General features: G+C 44.6%; 3 protein-coding genes across 4 annotated transcripts in view; all 3 read left to right on the top strand.

The window, feature by feature from the left end:
- Positions 1 to 24,145, top strand: part of LOC126556650 (phospholipid-transporting ATPase ID) — a 143,293-nt gene that overhangs the window by 63,782 nt on the left and 55,366 nt on the right. Inside the window, exon 1 of one of the 2 annotated variants that reach the window (XM_050212040.1) lies at positions 1,325 to 1,328. The exons of the other annotated variant lie outside the window; for it this stretch is intronic. The gene's annotated coding sequence lies outside the window, so the exon portion shown is untranslated. Of the gene's footprint in view, positions 1 to 1,324; positions 1,329 to 24,145 lie in introns of those variants that run through there. 2 annotated transcript variants of the gene reach the window in all.
- On the top strand, positions 11,671 to 14,498 carry LOC126557165 (ABC transporter G family member 23). The gene is made up of 7 exons (XM_050212846.1): positions 11,671 to 11,912; positions 11,995 to 12,936; positions 13,016 to 13,232; positions 13,302 to 13,479; positions 13,547 to 13,733; positions 13,815 to 14,080; positions 14,167 to 14,498. The coding sequence occupies exons 1-7, from the start codon at positions 11,671 to 11,673 to the stop codon at positions 14,466 to 14,468; spliced, it is 2,334 nt and encodes a 777-aa protein (XP_050068803.1). The 3' UTR covers positions 14,469 to 14,498.
- LOC126560043 (odorant receptor 22c-like) lies at positions 17,055 to 18,682 on the top strand. The gene is made up of 6 exons (XM_050216204.1): positions 17,055 to 17,421; positions 17,522 to 17,708; positions 17,775 to 18,150; positions 18,223 to 18,321; positions 18,404 to 18,556; positions 18,632 to 18,682. The coding sequence occupies exons 1-6, from the start codon at positions 17,055 to 17,057 to the stop codon at positions 18,680 to 18,682; spliced, it is 1,233 nt and encodes a 410-aa protein (XP_050072161.1).

The raw sequence follows: 24,145 nt of genomic DNA on the forward strand, positions 1-24,145 counted from the left end.
ACCACCGAGCACGTGTAAACATTTTCCACTATCAAAGTGATGCTTTCGTTTTGCCTTGTGAGCATCTTGAAAGCATAAAACGATCAGGAACCAACACGTTTGTGGAGTTATTTTTTTTTCTCTTCGCACTGCCCTTTTCACCAACACTGCCAAACATGGACAAGCTCAATTCAATAGATCATGCAAAAGTGATTTCCTGCTTGCTTTTTGCTTCGCGCGTTTCTGGTTTCGTCCACTTTCGTACCGTTGAAGATGCTACTCTGAGTTCGATTTGCGAACTCATCATCGTACGGTTCGCTTCTCCGTTCTAATGGATCATCACACGAACACTCATTACCATCGCCAGGGAACCTTTTTGCGGGTGCCGGAAGAAAAAACACGTAAATGACGTACACGGAACAAGTACAGCAAGAACCCGGGGTAAGAGTTACCCAAAATCAATGTGCCGCCGTGTTACTGTCAAAAAAGTAACAAGTGGTCGTACAAAGAGTTCCAACGGAGTGTCCGTTTCTTTTTCCAGTGATTGACGTCACGATTAGGCAAAAAGAGGGGGGGGGGGAAACTCAGTTCCAGCCCAATGTAGACCTTTATACCGTCGATCATCGAACTGTGAATTGAAGAATAAATAGTTACCCGCTTCGATACGCAGAGGGAAGTTGATTTGACGTGTGCAAAAGTTTGGAGATCTGCCTCCTAACGTCTTCTTTAGGCCCGCTGGTGCTGCTGCTCACGGGCACTTGTTTGCTGAAGGTTAGCCGCCGAGCGGTGCACAAATAGTGGATGAATAATTTCATAATTCAACATGATTTCTACCTCCGACTGCTTCGCTCGAAACCCGAAGGCCACGTTTGACCGCACAGTTAACCGCTGTTTGGACAAACGTACTCGTACAGTGTATAGCTCCCTGATTGCTGATTATTATTTCTGCATAAACAAATTAGTAACCACACAGTAGTCGGAATCTGTTCTTCCTGTGACGTTACTTCAACTTTATTCGGTGGCTAATTTTTTTTTTTTTTTGGAACCCAATTGTATCTGGCATTTGCGTTGAATGATAGCATAATTTTCGTACAGAGTACCCTTTAGTTGGTTTGTTGTAATGCGTTGTGATAAAAACAAAAATTAGAAACACACTTCAGTTTTCATTACAATTTGCTAGAATCCATTCTTTTCCCAAACCCATTCTGACTTCCCAAACCAGAAGCCACCAGAGAGTGCATTGGTGCATCAAGTGCAAACAAAACTCTCTGGCCGGAGACCTGCTCAACCTCCAAATGATGCTTCACAGGATGAGGACTCTTCGTCCCCTTAGAAATCGAAAACCCTCCACGAACGAACTCAGGATATGTGGCAATCGGAAAATAGCTACATAAAGAGTATGGCAATATCCACTTCTGGCTGGTGTATCTAGAGCACGATGCTTTTAAACATCACGCAAACACACACACCCACAGAAGAACTAATATGTTCGCGAGCGGATTATTAAACATGCAACGATCGAGCGCTGCAGAGTTTACATTTAATGACTCTTGTAGCCGCACTCGGCGAGACACCGAGAGGTTGTGTACGTTCGTTACCATCGGTATGATGCATCTATAAATGAACATGAAAGCTGAACGCGCGCACACACACACTCGCATATGCTCGAAGGACATTCGATTCACATTCGCAACGGCGATGGTTTATTCAGCAAAAAGGAAAACCCTGCCCCATCAGGACCGGATGTGACGCATTCTGTGTGTGGTCGACCGCGAATGTGTACGAACACTCACACACAAACGCATTCGTACGTTGGATGATCAATCGATCGATAAATCGAATCAATCACGAACCGTTGAGTCATCCGTGTGGTGGACGCAGTTTTCAATTTTCTCTCGCACGCTAGCACCGAGCGACCTGTGCGTTGCATTCTTTTCTTTATTTTATATGTTTTTCCTCACTACGCAAATCGCGTTCGAGTGAGCCGGATAAGTGCATAATTGTACTTGAAGTCAATTTCCGCTACGATAATACACACATAAAAAGAAAGCATACACGGAGCGGCAGAGTGGGACGTGAACGATAAAAAAAAAGGAACGAAACCGTCAGCAAATGACAAATATCAAGCGTTTGTGGCACGTATTGTCACACTTTTTTCTCCCTTTTTTTAGGGCCGGTATTGAGAACAAATACAGAGAGAGAAAGATAAAAAAAAAGGATGGAAATACCCACCGATAGTGTCCGTGTGTCAAGTGCAAACATCGATACAATTTTCGCATTCTCTTCCACCGTCACATTCGAGCAAACGTAGCGAAAATTAAATCAAACAATAACACCAACAGCGAAACAACAAACACAAACATCAAACAGAAAGCTCACCCACTCCCTTCCCACTGTCCCGTTAGTACAACAGCACAACACAGAACGGAAATCGCGAATTCGCGGTTCATACACGCGTTGGATAATTGCATTCCTTCCCTACGATTGCATACATTCGGGGGCACGCCCACGGTCACGGGTGCCAACGTTCCGCATGGATAGATTGAAACAAATTAAGTTTTAATCTTCGACAGCATTTAAAACGCCACAACGGTGGCCCCAGCGTACACGATGGGGCACGATGAATCAAACTCCGAAAAATGGTCAGAAAATCATTAGCAAGTTGGCAGCTTAGCGCGCGTGGAGCAAAAAGTGGCTTGTAACGCATCGAAAGCACGCGGCGGGGAGGGGCACAATAATAAAAAAAGCAGGACGATACGGTTGAGAGTTAATTGATTTCGGTTGTGCTATCAGATTAATGGGTGTGAGAGTGGGCAGCAACAACAACAAAAAAGCGCATGCACACATCTGCAACCAGGATCGCATCAGGTGTTTATGATGACATCCTTCGTGTCCTTCTTGTTTTACGTTTTTCATTTTGTAAAGCAAGTTTTTACTACTTTCTTGTTGATGTTTTATTGTGAAGTTTCGAATTATGTTTTATGAAATTTAAATTGGATTTTTCACTCACTTGCTTGCTAAACGAATAGCTCGAAATAAAATGCATTAGCAAGGGTTCTTTTAATCTTTAGACATTCTTTTAGATGTTGTCTTTTTTTTTAAATTATTTAAAATTCATTTAAAAGACTGTTCTGACAGCATAGCATATTCCGCTTGAACTTATATGAAATCCTTTATCCAGTTTGAACGTTCAATTCATTAAGCAACATTTTCTACGACCCTAAGTGTACCTTCCATTACCGTTCAATTAAAATGGTTACATTATATAGAAACCTTGTGGGTCAAAGCAAGCTTCATTGTAAATATCTTCTACCTTCTTCACCAGCTCTCTGCGCAGCCAACCCATTACAGACATCGCACATTGTAGACTCCCTTTGGTTGAGGTTGTATGCAGCACCGGCACTACTTTGTGCTCTACCTGTGCCATAGCTGATGCAAGGTTTAATAATAATGTTTCAAATTTGAAACATCTTTCCGACGCCACCATAGCCGAAGGTGAAGTCAATTCGCAGTCATCTGCTCGCTTGGCTTTCCGATCGGAGGGCATCGAAGCGTTCAAGGGCATCCTCACCCTCACCGCTCCGGGCGGACCCGGACTTTCCTTCCCATTCCACCACATAGATCTCCACTAGTTTGCTGCGTTCAATGGAGATGGTAATGAATTTCAAGAGTAAATCAAACGAGCTTACATTAAAACATATGCTCGAAACCGTCCACGATACAGACCGCACAGTTGTTGACTGAGTTCTTCTGATCGTTTTCCATTCCAACTGCAAATTGGCGATCAGTGCATCGCTGTAACGTTACTGCATTACAATATTAACTCATAAATCGACCCGGCCCTGTCCGACTCGTACGGCCTTCACCCTACAGCTACAGGGGGTTGGCTTAAAGGGCAGTGTAGTGGGTTCAGTGACATGTTAAAGAAAACTTTACAACAAAACTGCTTCACGTCCATTTCACTAAATCCAATCCAGCAGGCAAAGGGAGGTTCCTCGGGAATCGTAGCACGGAGCTGCTGCTGCTGGTGCGTGGAGTGTGGAATGCAAATTGGCTTGCAGTTGAGAATCCAACTGCACAACCTAGCTCTTACGAGCCGAGTGGGCGAGACAGGTTTGCGATTTTTTTTTATTTTCTGTTCTCTTCCCAAGCCACGTGCATCACGAACGGTGATAAAACTTAGCACCGAGAAGGCAATCATTGCAAATGCAACCGCCATGCCCGCTGCGACCCATTGCACTTTTGTACTCCCATCTTCCCGCTTGCCATCTTACAGTGAAGTGCGAGGGGAAGAGTTCAAGTTCGGCCGGGATTGAGCGTGCCCAGGATGGACGCAACAGCGACAGCTCAAAACAAATGGTCCACCGTCGCCAGGCGTAAAAGGTATCTCGGTACGGTAACCGGGCTTAGGATGTCATTTGCATATGTATGAGCGTGGTTCGCGGTGGGAGTTTTGGGATCGCAGGATTGCTTCAACCCCGTAATGAAAACGAAAACACACAAAAAAAACTGTTTTCGCGGTATAAACCGCAATGAGTACACCCGCACGTAACGTTCTGTAATGTTTGGGGTGAGAATAAAAAAGGGGGGAAAAGCAGAACACCGTCACTTACCGCAAATTTGTTTCCAGGCCACGACACGACCGGCCCCAAAATCCTACGAGCTACATGACCCGTGAAGGACTTTTCGATTCTTTCTTTCTTTTTTTTTTCGGACAAGGTTAAATCCAATCGGAGTCGCGTTAATACAGGCAAACAAGCAACATGTATGATGCAAATGTTATTAGCAGGAACATAATGAGGTGTGCTTTCATCGGCGTCACTTGAAGCAGTGAGTGTGTAGCCCTTAACCCACGATTCTCGTGGGAATAGAATGCATGTTTTAACAGGAAGGAACCCAAGCAGGCATACGACGTGAAGGATCTCCCGTTGGCTAATATTTACCCAACAGTTTTAAGCAACCTCAAAAACAAAAGCTAATAAAAAAAACGTTAAATTCAATTTCTTGAAGTACAAAATAAAATATTTAACTTCAGACTTTGCAGCGTTTTGCGCATCACTACTGCAGCAGCCCGAAAGCAAACGCTCAACTCTATTCTCTTCCATTTTTTTTTTAAACAAGTACTAAAACACTGCAGACTTACCAGCCACTCACCAAAAACTCATGTTTAATGAAATAATAAAGTGCAAAACCCGGTACGCCTTTGCATGTAAACCCGTGCCCCACACAAACACTGTGGATGCAGCCCTAATCATTTCGCTTGAAAAGAAATGAAACCATGCTGGTCAGTTCTCGGGGATGTGACCTACACATGGACCAGTGACCACCCCAACCCCGGCCAGGGGCATGGCTTGACTGTCCTCTTCTCACGTGGTAAACCGCAATGAAGCAACGGAGGCAACTTGCCGACTTGTGGGCTTTCCCGCTCACCTACAACAAGTACATGGGAATCACATCTCACACATCATCGTGCTGCCAGTCTTTCTGCATGCTTTTCTCGAGAAATGGTTGAAATATTCATTCAGTGCTAGCACTGCAGTGGTTACTGTTAGAGCACACACTACTTTCCTTGCTGATTTTTGTTTGCGTCTTAAAGAGAAGCTACCATTTAGATCCTAAAATAGTTTGCTTCATGAAATATAATTTCAAACTCCGTATTTTTTTCAAAGAATAGATCAGTTTTTAAAAAAAATCTATCCAAAAATGTAAATACAATAAGCAACACAATTGAAATCAATAAATTTATTTGAATTTCATTCTTTAATCTTAAGGATTCAACAACACAAGCAGCACACGCAAAAAAAAACCGGCTGTCAGGCGGCCAGACAGAAACGATTTCGATGCAGTATCAGTACCTGCAGTGAAACGATTGCCCACCAGCAAGTGGGAGGAAAAATTATATTAAATTACATTTTTCTGCACAATTACTTAATGAGACATCAACCGTGCGGTGCACACATGTGAGCGGACGGTACTGAGCAACCAGGGTACTGGAAAAAGAGGAAACTCAGAAAAACGAAATGAATAACAGTGCTTACCGATGTAGGAGTCAAGCAATGGGTAATATACTTTTTTTTTTTTTAGTTGCAATGCAAGAAAACCTTCGTATGCCATTGCTGGCGTGCATTTCTCTGGCGAGAAATGAAATTCCTTCTGGCTGGCAAATGTGCATGTATGAATAAAATTGCACGGTCGTGTTATGCGCTTTTGAGGCTTTTAGCACACTACCGTGCTGCTAAAAAGTGGATGTGTTTTATATAAACGATAAAAACACACAAAAAAATATTTAATATCACCCATAAAAAGCATGAAACATTCACAAAATAAAATAAAAAGGTATGGTGGAAACATAATTGTAACGCATCGTAGCGTTTCTCGGTCGGTCTTTTTTCTGAGTTTGCTTACGATTTTAGCAAACTAAATTTAAAATTAAAATAAAATTTTAAAAAATGTGCTATTTTAAATCTTTAAATTAGATGAAAAGAATGACACCTGATTTCAAAATTTCAGAATTTTGGTATTTATGATGCTGTAGCCATCGCTTTTGAGACGTTGTTTCCGAAGGAAGTTTTACGTCTCTTAGAATTTAGGGGTATACCTTCAGAAGTCAGTTTTCAGCAGCCCTTACCAACAGCCAAATATTACAAGCGTTACTATGCATCACTGTAATCGAGTACGGAGAAAATTCATATCGATGTTTTTTTTTTCTTGGATTCCAACCAACTATATCCTGCTACTCTATTCAGCAAATGACCCACAATCAGTCCATCCACATCCGGACTACATCGAGAAGGTTATTTGACTCAACATTGTTTAATTACAAAATTAGGAGGAAAATTACTAACTCTTAGTACTTGCACCCGATGCGTTTTCGTTGCGTGAAGCATTCCTATGATTGCTACACTACCTTAACGACCCACTTGCTAGCTAGGTGCAACGAGTATCCAACTAGACGTTGCTCATCGATCGTCATTGACGTCAATGGGAATGTTCGCTGTGTATGTGACGACGTACGACAGCCGGCACTAGATGAGTGTACACTTCCGTCGCTGCTTACACCATCGTCTATAGGTCGACGACGAAACTGTGGATTCGCTACCATTCGTTCGCTTGATCCTGTTTGTGGCAGGTAATGAGCCTGTAACGACTGGTTTTGCAACGAGAGTAACTAACTCACGCCGATTAAACGGAAACTCACACATCTGGTGATAAAGGGAGGCTTTTTTCTGTGCCTGTAGGTTCCCCAACCGATCAACAGTTCCATCAACCAATTCTCAATTTTCCGCTTGTAAATGCGGTCCTTTCGGTGACCTCTTACACCGTACACATTTTCCAAATTAATTTAATCAACCGATTGTTCTAAAGCCCGTTTCGTGATTTCGGAAACCACAAAATGCAACCACGCCCCAACCACACTCCCCATCGGGATACACGAAAATCGTGTGCCACATTAAGTGAAAACTGCTGTCAATTAGCTTAACCTTTTTGAAATGGGATGATGCTGCAATTCGTCAAACGCAGTGTCCGGCGGGCGATCACACGCAGCAGCAGTAGCAGCAGCAGCAGCAGCAATGGGTCACGCAAAGCATCGATGGCCCATAAACACGAAAGCCACCATTTAAAGCTACCCCGAAATGCAAATGGACACCGCCGACTGGTGTCGTTTTGGTGGTACGCACGGAACATCGCACGGGTTCGTCACTTACGTGACCGGTTTGAGCACGACCTATCAAGATTACGCTTTTTAGATTGAGCCGCGTGTAGTAATGGATTAGTGGCTAGCGATCTCTCTCACACACACACACACACACCTTGAACCGGGAGGTACCACTATATCATCAGCCCCAGTGGAAGCGGAAGTCTCATAGCACGTGGAGAGACATCGAGCGAGAGAGAAAAAAAAGCAGATAATTAGGCGAATTAATTCGATAAATGTGCACAGGTCGCTGTGAGGATATGACGGACACCTTTGCCCTGTTTAGTCGAAGGGGTCAATGTCTATTACCACCATCCTGGCCCCACCCATCTAGCGTGAGGAATAACTGTGGGTGTCATGATAACCCTGACCATGGCCATCATTCCCGTCGCGCACAACTCAAACCTCGAGGAAAGATAATTGCTCCGATGGCAATACTGTCCGACACCACCACCGTAGATTGATCTGAACAGAGTGCGAGAAAAATCAGCCGTAAATATTAGACAGCCCCTTGTGACACCCTTGCACCCCATTGACGGGGGTCGTCTAATTACCAGTCACTTGCCGGCCTCTCACTCACATACGCTTGAACTACTGATGAGTGTGAGCGCATTTACATAACCGGTACCGGGTCTGATCATGACATTGAACTGTTACCTTGTTCGATGAATGAAACTACTGCCCAATCCGTGCGATCCTAAACACCATATACCACTTGCTCGACGGAGTCGTTGGGTGGCATGGTGGCAATTTAATTTCAGTAGTTTTCCATCCCGTGTACGCGAGACACTGGGACCGTATCTCTTGCCAATACCGAAACGGAAACCGCATTGCCGGCTGCGTATCAATCATCCCAACTTTACCCACTGGTACCACCGCTAATCGAGCGACGCCGACCATCCTTTGGCACGAAAATGCTGCTGCACAAAACCGTACCAACATGCAATTTCCATCCGTCGGTGCGCGCGCGAAAACGGAGCCCGGCGGAAACACGATTTAATTCAATTAAAAAACTTTTCCCTTTTTCGCGCTTACGATGACGGTGCTTCTGCTGCTGCTACTCTACTGCCCTCAAGCTTATCGTGTTGCCGCGATCCGACATTCCCCCGCCAGAATGGTAGGTCTTTCTTACTTTGGCTTTCTACGACGGCCACAGACACAGGCAGGCGCAAAAGTGTCGTAATGCATATTCGATTGGAAGAAGCAGAAGAACAACAAGAAAGGGACGAAAAACAGGAACTCGCTCAAAAGCATACCCCCCCTCGCATGAAGTGTGTTGGCAGTGGGCGATGCGCATCAGTATTTGATTTTAAGTTTTTCGCCCACAGTACATATGTACTACAAAGCACTCGCCGAACGTTCGGCCCTTGGGAGCAGCAGCCCTGTATGAAGAAGGGAATATTGCTGAACGGAAAAGTTGGCTTCCCTTTTCGTTCCTGAATTCGCGCCTGTAAGTTATGCGCATCAAACTCATTTCGGAACTAATAAATTGATTGGCTGGTTCCTATTGGTAAAAGTTGTGACGCACTCGCTTTTGCATACTGTTTAGCCATTAGCTTTGATGAGTTTTTAATATAGTGATGGTGCTTTATGCATGGGGAAGGGAAAGAAGAAAACAAGAGCTCTCGATTTGGTCGTTTTTGCTCGATCGGTGTTAATTAGCATTCGTATTAATTGAGTTTTTTTTTGCCTTTTCTATAAACGGAGCTTCAAATTTTATTTTATTTTGTTTTCGATTTAAAAGTTTTTTTTACTAAAGGACTTGAACGACTTGCGATATTAAAGTGAGTGTGCCAATATTATGTAAATTCTCATCTTTTATTAGTACTAATATTCCGAAACAGATAGCGCAGATTATTTGTAGCCTTTGATACGCCTAGAAATATGCAATTCTTGATCTTTGTATTTTCAATATAATTTAACGGTAGAATAACAAAATAGTAATGGCCATTTTCGGTGGCATCAGAACAATTCAAGCGTGAGCCCAATACATATACATATTATTACAAGATTTTGTCAGAGGCACACTCAAAAACACATGGTTCAGGATTGTTCCTGGTTCGATTCGGAACGTATTTACCCATCAAAGTCCTTTGTCTAATTTTGCCTGCCAGTCGTCCCTCCTCATTAAAAACTATTTAACCAATCACTCCACCAACCGCTCTCGAAACCATTAGGTAATCCCGTGCCAAGGGTCCGTTTCCTAACGCGTACACCGTTTTCTAGAAATTTTCCCACACATCATCACACCCGTCCGTAGGCACTGCGGCAATGCAAAATAGCGGAACATTTTTTCCATTCTTTACCGCCTGGCAAAAGAACGCAACAGTAACAAAACCGAGCCTAAACAACAACACTTTCACGCTACCTCATGCAACTTGAAGCTACTTTTTTGCTCAGTTCGGGCTTCAGTTACTACGAATGGGCAGGCCCCATCCCCATTTCCACCCCGCAATCAATTGCACAAGGTTCGAGTTCTATCTCAACACGCTAAAGTTTAACGTGCCTGAGCGCGGTGCACCGTTGCAATCTATGGCCAGCAACCTTGCAGGTTTGCAATCACCCCGAATAGTCAGCTGCTCACAATTTGGTGTACCAACTGTGCAAGTGTGTTGTAAAACAATGCCACATTCTTGTTGGTGAGGTGAGGGCTCAACTTTCCGCGACACTCGGCATTTGGTCCGAGTCCGAGAAAGAGAGTGACGGTAGGGCGTGGTATGTTCTCGAACAGGGGCAGAAGTCGAGTGTGATGATTGCGACGCTAGAACCTGTTGTTTGGTCTGTACAAGTTGTTTAACCGAAATGGTTGGCATAAAGATGTGTGATATTCGGTATGTTTGTGTGGTTGTATTTAAATTTTAGGTTTTGAGAGGAGATCGTTTATTGCGCTACAACACTAGGCGGCAAACCCTAAATGTATGCAATTTTCACTCTCGAATTTAGTACTCTTCGGTGTAGTATCAGTATGGCCATTTTCTCGGTCTAGAACCTAAAAAGAGGACTCTCAATCTCATAGAATTAAAGAGTCATAAATCGGTAGAGCTTATTTGGGAAAATTGATTTCCACCCTTCAGCATTACTAAAAAGCATAATTATTTACAAAATAACTCGCCTTCCTGTCAACAGATAGAACATCCGCATTACCGAAACTGCTTCCAAATGCCATTATTCACCTTTCCACACCGGACAAACATTGTAAGCAATCAATGCTATCGATATGCACCACGCCAGTACAAACAATCCGAAAAAAAAGGGTAATCCCTACCAAAAGCACCCCTTTATCGAATTCAATCGAATAAATCTACCAAATCGCTTTGATTTCCGTTCCGTTCGAACGCATATTTGACTCTGCTTTCGACGGAAGCCTGAGAACGGCTCCCGATGCAGCTGTACGCGTCCCGCACAGAATGATATTTGCATTAATGCAGTTAATGCGCGGCCCTCGCGAAGCTACCCGTGCAAACATACAAACACCGCGTCAAGCTTCATTAACGGCAATTAAATTGATATTTCCTCTTTCTCGCGCACTCTCGCAAACATACAAACGCCCATCCGCCTCAGTTGTTTCTCCTGAACTGCAAACGATAGGAGTAGAAAAAAATTATACAAACAGATTCACAATAATCAAAGGGAAGGATAGTAAGCGGAATTGAGTCTGGATGGAAATGGTGGAATCCATTCCATTAACAGCCTTAATTTACACAACACAAACACGATCCGCTACATCGGTGACCGCAGCCAGACGTATGGATGCGCATTTAGTGCGCCGAATGTCAACTGAATTCGATGCGTAAAACTTAAAACGCAAGATGAAATGATTGCCTAGTTCAAAATCAACATTTGTTGATTAGGCCAGACATCTTGGACATCTTGTTTGCCTTTACCCGTTACACAAAGGCTGGCTGTATTTTGCTTTATAAATAGAGGTTCTATCAACTGTAGACGATTTTCTAACCCAATACTATTTTCTGCCTGTTTCCCCACTCCACAGCACCATGGACGCAGAGTCGGAAGGAATTCCACCGGTTGCGACCGGCAGTGGCCAAACATCTGCCACCAACGACACAGACTTTGACCTAGCGGCAAGACGAAAAATGTTCATGTCGCAACCCTCCACTGTGGCCATCCGCCGTCAGCAAGCCGTCTGCGTACGACGGGCGCACAAAATCTACGGCACCAAAAAGAACCCGAACGTCATCCTGGACGGTTTGAACATGACGGTGCCCAAAGGCGCAATGTAAGTATTGTACCGTGTGGCTCATTAATTAGCTGCTGATTAATTATCCCTCCGTCCCATCTGCCGTGTTCCCTGTCGATAGCTATGGGCTGCTGGGTGCATCGGGCTGCGGTAAAACGACACTGCTCTCCTGTATCGTCGGAAGGCGTAGGCTTAATTCGGGCGAAATCTGGGTGCTCGGTGGACGGCCCGGTTCACGTGGATCCGGCGTACCGGGGCCACGCATCGGTTACATGCCCCAGGAGGTGGCACTGTACGGTGAGTTCACCATACGTGAAACGCTCATCTACTTCGGCTGGATCTACGGTATGACCACGGATCAGGTGGATGAAAAGACGGACTTCCTCTGCAAGCTGCTGCAGCTACCGAATGCTTCACGGTTCGTGAAAAATCTCTCCGGCGGTCAGCAGCGACGCATGAGCCTCGCGGCGGCCCTCCTGAACGAACCCGAGCTGCTCATCCTCGACGAACCGACCGTCGGTGTTGATCCGGTGCTGCGACAAAGCATATGGGACCATCTGGTGGAGATCACCAAGTCCGGTAACACCACCGTCATCGTGACGACACACTACATCGAGGAAACGCGACAGGCTCACATGATCGGGCTGATGCGTGGTGGAAAATTCCTGGCCGAGGAATCACCCGCCGATTTGCTAGCTCAGTATCAAGCCGAATCGCTCGAGGACGTGTTCCTGAAGCTATCCGTGCTGCAAAACATGGGCAAACGGAGACGTTCGTCGATCGCGCAGGAAGTGGTGGAGCATGTACGAATACCGGCCATCAGCAATCCGGCACTAGATCTTTCGCCAGAAGAAGATCACGGCGAGATATCGGGAGAGTTTGGTGATAATATTTCCATGTCTTCGCGAGGGCCTGACGCAGTTACACCGGAGATACAAGCACCTCCGCTACCACCGGAAGAGGACACAAAGACACCGTTCGTCGACTATTTGAAGATCGTCAAGCCGAACCATATGCGTGCGTTGATCTGGAAAAATTTCCTCTGGATGTGGCGTAACGTTGGGTGGGTAGAATGGGAGAGGCTTTTGAGAGGAATGTGAAGCTAGAAGCAACAGAATCTTAATTTCTATCGTTTTCTACAGTGTAATGGCCTTCATTATCGGATTACCGGTGGCACAGATTATTCTTTTCTGCTGGGCGATCGGACATGATCCCGTTGGGTTGAAGCTAGCCGTTGCGAACTACGAACTCGAGGAAGCAGGTTTTGGATTCCAGGACTGTCCAGTCTATCCCGGATGCAACTATTCTTTGCTTAGCTGTCGTTACATGGAATACCTAAAAAATAGGAGCGTTGTCATAGTGAGTATTTGATGAGGAGGTGTTGATTATAATGCACTACTAACCTATCCTATGAACGGTTCGTTGCAGGAGCTCTTTTCCACAGAAGACGATGCGTTACAGGAAGTAAGTCGTGGTAAAGCATGGGGAGCGCTCGTATTTGCGTCCAACTATTCCGACTCACTTGTGGAGCGAACCGAACGAGGTCGTGATGTGGATGATTTCACCATTGACGCATCCAATCTTGCCGTTACCATGGATATGTCAAGTAAGACGATATGACACTAGATGTTGCTAGTAGACGCTTACAGTACTCTCCTTCTTCTCCCTAACAGATCAACAGATAGGAACACTTCTCTACCGTGACATCCAGTACGCCTTCTTTGACTTTATCGAAAACATACTGACGGACTGTGAGGTGAACCCATCCAATGGGCGAATTCCATTCCAGTGGAACAAACCCGTGTACGGCGATCGGAAACCAAACTTTACCGACTTTGCTGCACCTGGCGTGATTCTCACGTAAGTAACAATTCTAGTTTCCGTTCTAAACTTAGTGTCTTAATACTTGACCTTTTTCTGTATCCTTTTTTTTTCTTTCAGCATTATCTTCTTCCTCTCGGTCGCCCTCACATCCGGCGCCATGTTGATCGAACGTAACGAAGGCATTCTGGAGCGTTGCCTTGTCTCGGGCATCACCGGTATCGAGATTCTCTTCTCGCACGTCACCACCCAGTTCCTGGTGATGTGTTTCCAGACCGCGCTCGTCATGTTGTTTAGCTTTTCCGTATTCAATCTTACCAATCGAGGTGATATCGTGTGGGTCATCCTACTCACCATCCTGACCGGGCTCTGTGGCATGTGTTTCGGTAAGACATTCACCACAAAACACACACAACACACACGACACCAACTCTCTGTAGTGTGCCTACTAACCATGCCTTCCTTCTCACAGGTTTCGTCGTATCCTGCTCCTGTGATAATGAACGTTCTGCTACGTATATGGCGATGGGTAGCTTCCTGCCGATCGTCATGCTGTGCGGAATCATCTGGCCGATCGAGGGCATGCATCCGCTCGTGCGAGTGTTCTCCGTCTTTCTACCACTTACCAAATCGACCGAATCTTTACGCTCCATCCTGCAGCGTGGCTGGCTGATCGAGGACCCGAACGTTTACATCGGATTTGCCTCTACTGCCATCTGGATCGTGATCTTCCTTACCATTAGTATACTGTTGCTCAAGTTCAAGAAGGGATAAGCCAGCCGCTCAAACGATAATAGGTTTCAGTTTCGCGATGGTGGACGATGCTCCAGCGAGCCTTGATCCATCCAGGGAGGGTGTGCTTAGTCAAAAAGGGGGTTTATATTTTAGGTTTTTTTTTTTTGTTTCGGCTGGTCTAGATTACATTTGACATTTGACCAAGGGGTAGATGGGTTATCTATCCTTCAAGAAGTAAAGGAGGAAAGAACTGAAGTACGCACTAGACGGTACTGGAATGGTTTAGCTCTTCGTAGACAAATCGTCATCTCCAGCTTAGTAAACATGGAGGCATGGCTCTATTTATATCATTCTCCATCGACCGTTCTCCTCATAACGTACATCTACTCATCGTGACTGTAGTTTGGAAAGTGCGTTTCACTCTGTGTACTTCTAAAAATACCCATTTGGATGGATCGTACGAAAAGCGGGATAAGCTCAAGTTTTGGTAGAATTAAGCAGGATAATGGAATACAATAAACCAAACACCTATTTTAGCTAAATCGACTTGCGTGACTTACTGTTTCACTATGTTTTCTGTGATGAGTGCACAAAGGTTCTGTCTGTCGCTCCATATCAACAAAAAAATTCTGGATATCTAACAATTAGCGAGATTTAATCACACTTCATCGACAGAATTCAATCAATTCATAATCGCCCACGAGAATAAACAGAAAATAGTAACAATTTCTATCGCATAGTTCTAGGATGTGTCGTATGTATGCTATAAATTCTATAATCCCACATATCGCCATTTTATTACCCTTCGTACCGGTTCACACTTTCAAATGTGCAACCAACTCCATACCAAAAATCCATTCATCTGCTCCAAATTCCACGTACAATCAGGTTTCAATATATCACTTCCGGTAGCTCCCGCCACAAAAGCGGAAATCCAGCATCCTCGTACCCACCCACCTTTGTGGAAGCTATATTTCAGCGCATCAACAATAATTAATTCCAAGCGTCAATCGACGGTGAGATGTGAATTCAATTAGAAATCCACATTACCATGGCTCATAACTAACTCACGAACCGATGCGACTCCACCACTCTACGTCCTGGATGAAAAGACGCGTGTGTCCACGCGTCGCTAAGAAGGAGAACAATGCCCTGCACCGATACCATTCGCGGTTGTACCATTTTCCACCTATTAATTTACATCTGATTGAGCAATTGATTAATTGAAGTAGTAAACAGAGCGGAAAGCTACCCATGGTTGTGGCCGGCGCACCGTGTGCTGACCAGTTGCCGTAGGGAACCGTTTGCAAAACTTGCCCCACAGGCAGGTGCTGCTGTGTGGTTTGCCAGTCGGTATGGCCAGGACTTTCCACAAGGAAAGCGAATGAGCATCGCGCCAGCCTGTGTGCGTGCATGTTGATGAAGTTCGATGAATATTGTATCAATGAAGGTAAGGCTTACGACTAGCCGTACTGAAAGACCGTATAAGGTACTAAGTTCAGCTTTCTCCCGATGCCCAGTGGGGCTGATGCATACCCTCGGTTTGCTCGCCCATTCGCTTGACTCCGATGGATTAAGCAACCTGACAAGCTTAACCAAGTTCGTTGGTAAATTCAATTTACCGCACACAGACTTTCATTATACTACAGAAAACATAGCTGTAGTTGATTACAGCGGGAAACTTTTTTGCAAACTCCTAACATGATTCCTCTCCAAATTCAACCATACAGAGCAGCGTACGTCAACAGCTTTGTGGACGAATTTTCCCCCCCGAATGTTTGGCGCCCATTACAGCTCCCATTTTGCGTCGTGTTTTGAGGAACGAATTTCGAGTGTACACAAATTGTCGACCCAGGATTCATTAAGTCGAAACCAGTGGTATAGACCACCGAAACCTCAGGAATCGATTAAACGACCCTATTTGTGGTAAGAGCAACGGTTTGCCGCCGTGCAGGTGACACGTATGTACAAGCAATCCACCAACATTCGCCTCCAGTAGTGGAACAACGAAAGCTTTACCACAAAATACTCATGAAAGCGAGTTTCCGGCGATTTTCATGGCGTGTGGCAAGACGCTCGAATTCTTGAACCACCAAAGTATGACACACCCACAACGTGTTTGGGGGGTGGGGGGGGGGGGATAAACCGCTCTCCCTGTTGGCTTTTGCCCTTGGCGGCGCTGAAAAGTGTTCGCATTTATTAGTCAGCAGTTTTGTGGTTTCACTGTAAAGAGCTCAAATCAATTAAATTGCTTCCCGTCATTAGGCACCCGGCTGATAGTCGGGTTCCATCCAGCTACGAACTTGCTGATATGATTTTGATAAAACGTAGCCTAAACACGTTAACGTGCAGGTTGTTATTAGTGGTTAGAAGAGCATTTGAACAAGGTTCTTCCTTGGATATTACACATAAGTTGCTCACGATTAATCAGGATTTGTGGACCTGTCAATTGGTGAGTTTGTCAAAGTGTGCGAATTGCAGCAATGACAGTTTTTCCCATCGTTGCTAATGTTTTGAACTGACCAAAGTTAACTATTTTAACCGTTGCTAAGGAAAAACAGTTCCCTATATATTGGCCGATCACTGCAAATGTTGGACCAAACACATTCCGAATTCGACCCAACCATGGTATCCACGGTAGTGCCAGTTTCCAACTTCGGGCACGGGTCCCAAACGGCCAAACGGAATTGGGACATCTTCAAACTCCAGCGCAAGATTCTGCTCATCTTTGGACTTTGGCCTGCGGACCGCTTAGTGCGTCGTTGGTACCTGAAGGTGCTGATTGCCGTTAATCTGATCACACTTGCGATCTGCATCGTGGGTGAATTTATGTACGGACTGTACGCTTACAAGGATGGTGATCTTAGTGAAACAATCGAAAGCATTTGCCCAACAGTGGCCCGAATTTCAGGATTTCTGCGTATGGTGTTTTATCTAGTGAATGAAACAAAGCTGGACCATGTGCTTAATTGTATCGGTAAAGTGTTGAAGGGTAAGTTCCTTTGCTTGGTTACTGAATTGTAAAGTAAAATGCATACTAACAGGCGCCGCCATAAATGTATGCAATGTTTAAATTTTCCATTCCATTTCAGAGGAACATCCACAAGAAAAATCTACCAACAAAAAAATGGCCACCCTGGGTCAACAGTTTACTTTCTACCTTTTCCTGATGATGTTCTTTGCCGCCTGCCTGTACGGTGTGACACCTTTCTTTATCATGGCGTACAATTGGTTTCATGGACAGCGGCCACTCGTAAAACTCCTACCATTTAAGTTAGCGTACGTAAGATTATGATTAATTGCTGGCCACAAACTTTCTAATCTCTCGCGTACTTCTCTCCCAAGATTGCCTTTCGATGCTCAGAACTCGTACTACTTTGCCCTCACGACAATCTTTTTAAACTACGCGTCCGCTCCTACCATAACCTCACAGTCTGGTAGCGACGCACTGTTCAGTGGCGTTTGTCTCTACGTTTATGGACAGTTTCAAGCGATCCAGCTAGAAATGGAAGCTCTCACAGCAACGCTAGATAAAACCACCCTCAAGGGCTCATCTGCCGAAACGCGGCGCGTTAATGACGAGCTAAGACGCATCAGCAAACGACACCAAGAAATCATTGACTTGGTGGCGGAAGTTCGTACCGCTTTCATGCCAAACGTTTTGCTTGTCTACACGGCCACGGCCATCATCATGTGCATCGTCTGTGTTGCAATGCTTGTGGTGAGTAGTAACCATTAATTTGAATAAGCTTTCCAAGCCTTTTAATGTTTCATTTCGACTTCCACTTCACAGGTAGAAGGCATCTATAAGCTCACCTACCTACCCTACGCATTTGCCGAGTTAACGTTGCTGTTTTTGTACTCGTACAGCGGCACAATCATTCGTGACTCGGTACACTCTCGCCCGGTCGTCGTCGCCGGTACTTCGCCGCTAGAAAGAAATCATTTTCCTAATCCAATGTTTCATTTTCCAGAGCGAAGCCGTACAAACGGTGGCTTACAATTTCCCCTGGTATCGATTCGACCGCAACACTCGTCATCTTATTCAAATGATGATGATTAGAGCTCAATACGGATCTAACGTTGACGTTCCGTTCTTTGAAACCTCAATGGCAAGCTTTTCGGCCGTGAGTACTCAGTGCAGATCATGATCCGCGCTTACCATCGTATTTTATTTACTATTTTCCTTTCTTTCATTTCAGATCGTTCGTACAGCTTCTTCGTACATTACGCTAATGAAATCTTTCTTATAATAACACCGACACGCTGGGACGAGGGGGTCTCAAAATTCATCAATATTCATAGACTATATATAATCCTGTGACCAGTTTTACCGCCCAAGGTTAACCTTTTGTTTCATCGTCGTTTCACATCAAACACCCGGTTTAGAAAAGAATCAGAAAATCTATATCATTAGTATAATTAGGTTACCCCTTTTGGCAAGATCTTCAAACGACCGCCCTTAAAGTTGGTGCACCTTTTACGACCTCACAATGACGTGCTGCGTCAAGATGCACTTGCACCGAAAACATGAGAACTGCGGCCCGACACGATGTCGCCTTCGCTTCTCGCGTGGCGCAGAATGGAAAGTTAATTATGCCAAGCTAAATGAGTCTAATAAAAGATGTTAATTGCTGGAACTAAAGTGCGCACGTACACTCCCTTTACATACTGTGCTTTCATCTTGAAACACCACCATCCCTTAAGAAGTTGGCCATCTGTAAGCTGCTCGCAAAGAAAGTGCTCCTCTTTCTAACAGTGGGTATGATGTACCTCGCACTGTACGCAAGGTCTCGTGCCTTGGCCAGGATACTGGTCAGGTTAGCATTCGTTCCTCTTAAAACCCACTCACATGCATGCTTTCTAGCTGCTCACTCATCGTACAAAACCACTTAAAATATACTTTCATTTCAACCCATTCGGAAGAAGCTTTTGCAGTGGATTCGCTTATTCATTTGTGGTTATTGTTAGTTTGCGGTAGACCACGGTGGAAAAACCGTCCAAGGAAGTGTGCATACACTTTAATCGCAAGGTAACAATTGCCCGCTGCCGTCTTTTAGTTGCCATTTTACACTGGAGGGGAGATAAACCCCGGCCTTATGCTCGTTTGTGGCATTCTATAAAAGCTGACCCACTGCAACATATGGTACAACTACTTAACCAGATTAGCTGGCAGCAATTGGATCAGTTCAGCTAGAAAATTGAGTTCTGCACAATCCCGATCAGCCAGGTTCGTTGTTGAAAGCCAGCAGGTTCCTTGCTATCGTACCATCGCTTCCTTTACAATGCGGTATGTTGAAATTTTATCCATCTAGCCCCTTGTTTGATTAGCCCTTGTTTTACTTGGTGTTCTCGATTGCGCAAAGCTAAGAAAAGCTAATTTGCTGCTTTGAAGTAGAATCATAAAATAAAACACCGCCCTCTTTCTCGTTCCGATTCGCCGAAAGAAAGTACCAAGCAGTTGGGTGTGGAATCGAATGTCCAGAATGGTATTGGAATAAAGTTAGCTGGTTTAGATCTACTAATAAACAAGGGGGCGAACATGAAAAACATACTGCAATTACATTGCAGTACACTGGCTGGTTTCGTTGCCGATCTGAAACAAATGGGATAAAGAAAAGCGATCTCATTTTTGTGTTACGTCTGTTTCTTGATGATTGTACATTACCGCCACTTCTTTGCAAAATTGTTTCGAATGGTATCAATTCTTTTTTCTGTTATAAAAACATGTATTAAAAGTACGTGTATTCGCTTCACTACTGTAAATCAATAGGCAAAAGCTTAACACGTTGTACAGGCAATTTTTAAATGTTAAACGCCACTTTTCATTATTATAAAGGACTTTTTTTTTCATCCCAGGAATATTTCTTTTCGGTGTAAATGAATTTCTATTCCGTCATTTTTAAACACTGTCAAATTGAGCTTGATGGCACCTCGGTAGAAAAGGCGACAGAGGCGCAGGACTCCACATGGCAGGTTCGTTATTCAAGTCGCACCCAGGGCCTTCTCAAGTCTTCCCCCATAGCCTCTGCCCTAGTAGGGAAGGCTGACTCTCCCACTACCTAATATCACCATGTTTAATAGGCCGTTCGATGGTCGGCGTGACCTAGACAGTCGTTAAACCAAGCGAAAAATAGCCTTAAAAAATCCTGCATTAACGTAACATGCATTAGAAAACGTATTTTTCCAAACGTATTGTATACTTGTAGGCGACTGTGATAAACAAACAAAAACCCGAGGGATTGTTCTGGGGACAACTTTTTCCAATAAAAACTAAATTCTCTACAACCATTTCTATTAATATTCTTACATCAAACTTTCCATCCTGCCGTACGATGGTGTTCCATCACTTCCAACCAAAGTTGGCCATCACTTCCTATCGACGAAACACCCTAAGCTGTATCAATCAATCTCATCACCTTATGGTCACCGATTCTAGCGAAATAAGCAAGCATCCTTCAATTTCTTCACGCATTAATCACACCAAACTTTCAATCACGCACCGAACGCATAACAACAACATAGCATAAGTTTTTCAAGGCAAGACAGCAAGCAAAAAACATAACCACCCCACCAAACCACGCTAATGAGAATCATATATCTACGACACGCGTCACCGATTTTCCAAAGCTTTTACTTTCTGCACCTTCTTCCCTGTGTATGTCAACTAACTTTTCACCTTCGATAGTGGGCGGTAAGTGGGACCGGCTTCGTTCCTCCTCTACCACCACACGTTCCCCTCTCTCCCGTCCTACCGTCCAACCCAATAAAGCACCGTTTTCCGTTGCCGCGCCGCAAATGGTGCGAAAAGTGTCGTGTTCTTTTGTTGCGACCGTGACACAAGCTCTTCGCATCATGACACAAATCTTCAGCTATTCATTCACCATTATGGAACGGGATCTTACCCCTCCCCCCCCTCCCCCCCCCCCCCCTTTTTAGCTACCATCACATCTGTACCACTACTCACAACGAACTACAGGCTGAGGGGCTTAAGGATTGCTCGCACGCCCTTTCCGCTCACTGTTTGTTACATTTGCAAAGCAAAAAAGTGTGCGTTTCTTGTGCAACAAATTTTCTCCACAACTCGTTAAGGTGACAGGGAAGCAAGAGTTGGGGCATGATGAATGCAGCATTAGAATGTTGCTGGCCCGTTTTTGCTCACACCGCAAGCCAAGATGAGATGGGAAAATAATGATATGAGGCAAAAAGTGTCGATTCCGAGTGGCGAAATATGTTGCCGACACGCACAAAGGTCCTGCACTCGCGCGTACCGCGAAGTGAGAAGCTTTTCTTCGGGTTGGGGTGGAAATAAATGTGCATATATTTAACCACCAGTCACGGTTACAGCACGGACGCACACAATGTCCTTAAGCTTTTTGCAGCAAAATGGTCTGACGCGATCGGCAGGCGGACGGAGCTGAAGACACAAAAAAAAAACCCACCACTAGAGGCGGAGTCGATGAAGCAGTAATCACAGCAGTGGGTCATTGAAGATGAATGTAGTTCAATTGAACGGAGCATAAAATAGAATCAAGCCACTGCAAGTCCTCAAATGATATCCGGCCCGATCTCTGGGCTAGAAATCGAATTCCAAATCCAAAGTCGCCGTCGCCGACACGGAGAGGCTGAGATTGTTGGAAAGACCCAAAAACGTAGCAAAACCAGACATTACGGTAGACGCCGCAAAGCCAGCACATAAAAAAGGCCCCCATCACTGGAGACGATGGAAAACATTTATCTTTGCTCGCCTACTTACTGATGACACGAGAAACTGCTACACCCAGGCAGTTCCGAATTGAACTTCAACAGTAAAAACCATTTGCTCGGCTTTTGCTAGACGGTTTTATGTCTGTGTGTGGAGAGTTTTTACTACTGTGTACTGTGTCCTGTTTCAATTACTCCGATCTCACTGCCACCGGGTACAGAATGGGTCCGAGTGTATCCAACGGCAACGACTCTATCGTCCACATCACTCCTCTAAGACTCGTTTACGTTCTTTTCCCCACACTGTTTGCGCAAGAAACGAGTTTCCTTCTCCACGGAGCCCCATGCCGGTAAAGTGCGACCAGTTACTCGATAGTTGCCGTTGACTGTGGCCACGGTGCTGTGGGTATCCTCTTGAGTAATAAAATATCGTGACTGTGTCCTTACAGCTAATCGCGTCCTCTGCAAGAGGCACACTGTCTGTCTGTATCTTCATGCAGCATGATTAAAATCGGATTGCCTTTGATTAATTATGAACCCTGACCGAGTAGATCAGGGAAGTAAATTAATCAACATCCAGCTTCATGCCATCCGGACGTACGAGCGATATCGCTCGGTTGGTTGAAGATAATACATCGAGCAATGTGTTTCCGAGCAGCTGGTTTCCAATGGAAAATTGTTTACTTGCTTTGACATGTATGATAAATTTTGGCTAACATGCATCTTCGTGCATATCAGAATTATTAGAGATGTGATAGAAATATTCTTGGAAGTTGTGAATTCAATTATTAAGGATATAATTACAGAAAAACAACATAAAAGTCTTCGATTACGAACTTCTTTGGTCAACATTTGGTCGTGTTTGTCTGCGTTTTATGTAAGCGCCTCAAAGTATGCAATCTATTTTACTCGATACATTTAAGTGATCGAAGAAATTTTACGATTCGGTGGTTTTTCATTTCTAAAAACTGCCTGCCGTGTGATGTATTAGCCATGCTTACTTTCCAAAATTATCATGTAATATTTTTGTACGCGTTTCTTTTGTTTCACTAAACCCAACCAACCGATCGAACCAATCAATCTAATGCTCATTAAAAAGCCGCATTATCGTACATCGCACAGCCACCATACTGTGTCAAACTGTTCCCTGAACACTCTCCTTCACACACAATGGTTCCTTAAACTGCCATTAATCTTTGGGCGCAGGAATTACGCCCTTCATTGAGCTGTACAATTTTACAAAACATGCTGCACCAATTCGAACGCACCAGCTAGTGATTGATGGATCCTGATGATTGATAGAACCTTAAGAAAAAAGGTTCGCTTCACTCGCTTGCCAATGCACAATTTAATTTGTGGTTTTGTGCAATTTAGGGAAACGCTCACTCACACGCACACATCAGTTAACCGCTCAATCTGTCACAATTTTCATCGGAAGCACTAATGCGAGTCTCTAGCAAATGGGATTGGAAAAAAGGCAGAATTCGCTAAGCTGACGCTGTAACAATTTCTCGCCGACTAGTGAAAAACTGGTTCACCAAACCGTGCCTTCGTTCGGTGCTGCAGCACTGCACACAGCTGTACAAATATTGAACTTTCCGAGATGATTCGCCCCATTTGCTGAAGCTTTTGCTTCGCAAAACGTTCCCGTCCGCAGTGGTTAAGTGTGGCAAGGTTATGGTGTGTGTGTGTGTGTGTGTGTAAGTTTAATAAAAAAGGACTAGTCAGTTAGTGTTCTGTCTTTGGCTCTGATTTCCTGGTTTTGGCAACACCAAACACCCACACACACACCAGTTAGAGAGGGCACTCTATTTACGTTAGATAAGCTGGAATCAACGGAGCGCACATTACAGCACTGGATTAGAGGTTCATGGCGTCTTGGTAGGTGCGGCACAGTCTGAGCGATGCAAGCTGGTTCAACATAGATACGCTCACGAAGCAGTAGTAAAAAGTTGCGACAACCAGCAGTTTTGGAACTGATAAAACAATCTACTAAGGTGCTCTTTTTGTGT

The sequence above is a fragment of the Anopheles maculipalpis genome, chromosome 2RL (genome assembly GCF_943734695.1).
Source record: "Anopheles maculipalpis chromosome 2RL, idAnoMacuDA_375_x, whole genome shotgun sequence".
In the NCBI taxonomy this organism is placed as follows: domain Eukaryota; kingdom Metazoa; phylum Arthropoda; class Insecta; order Diptera; family Culicidae; genus Anopheles; species Anopheles maculipalpis.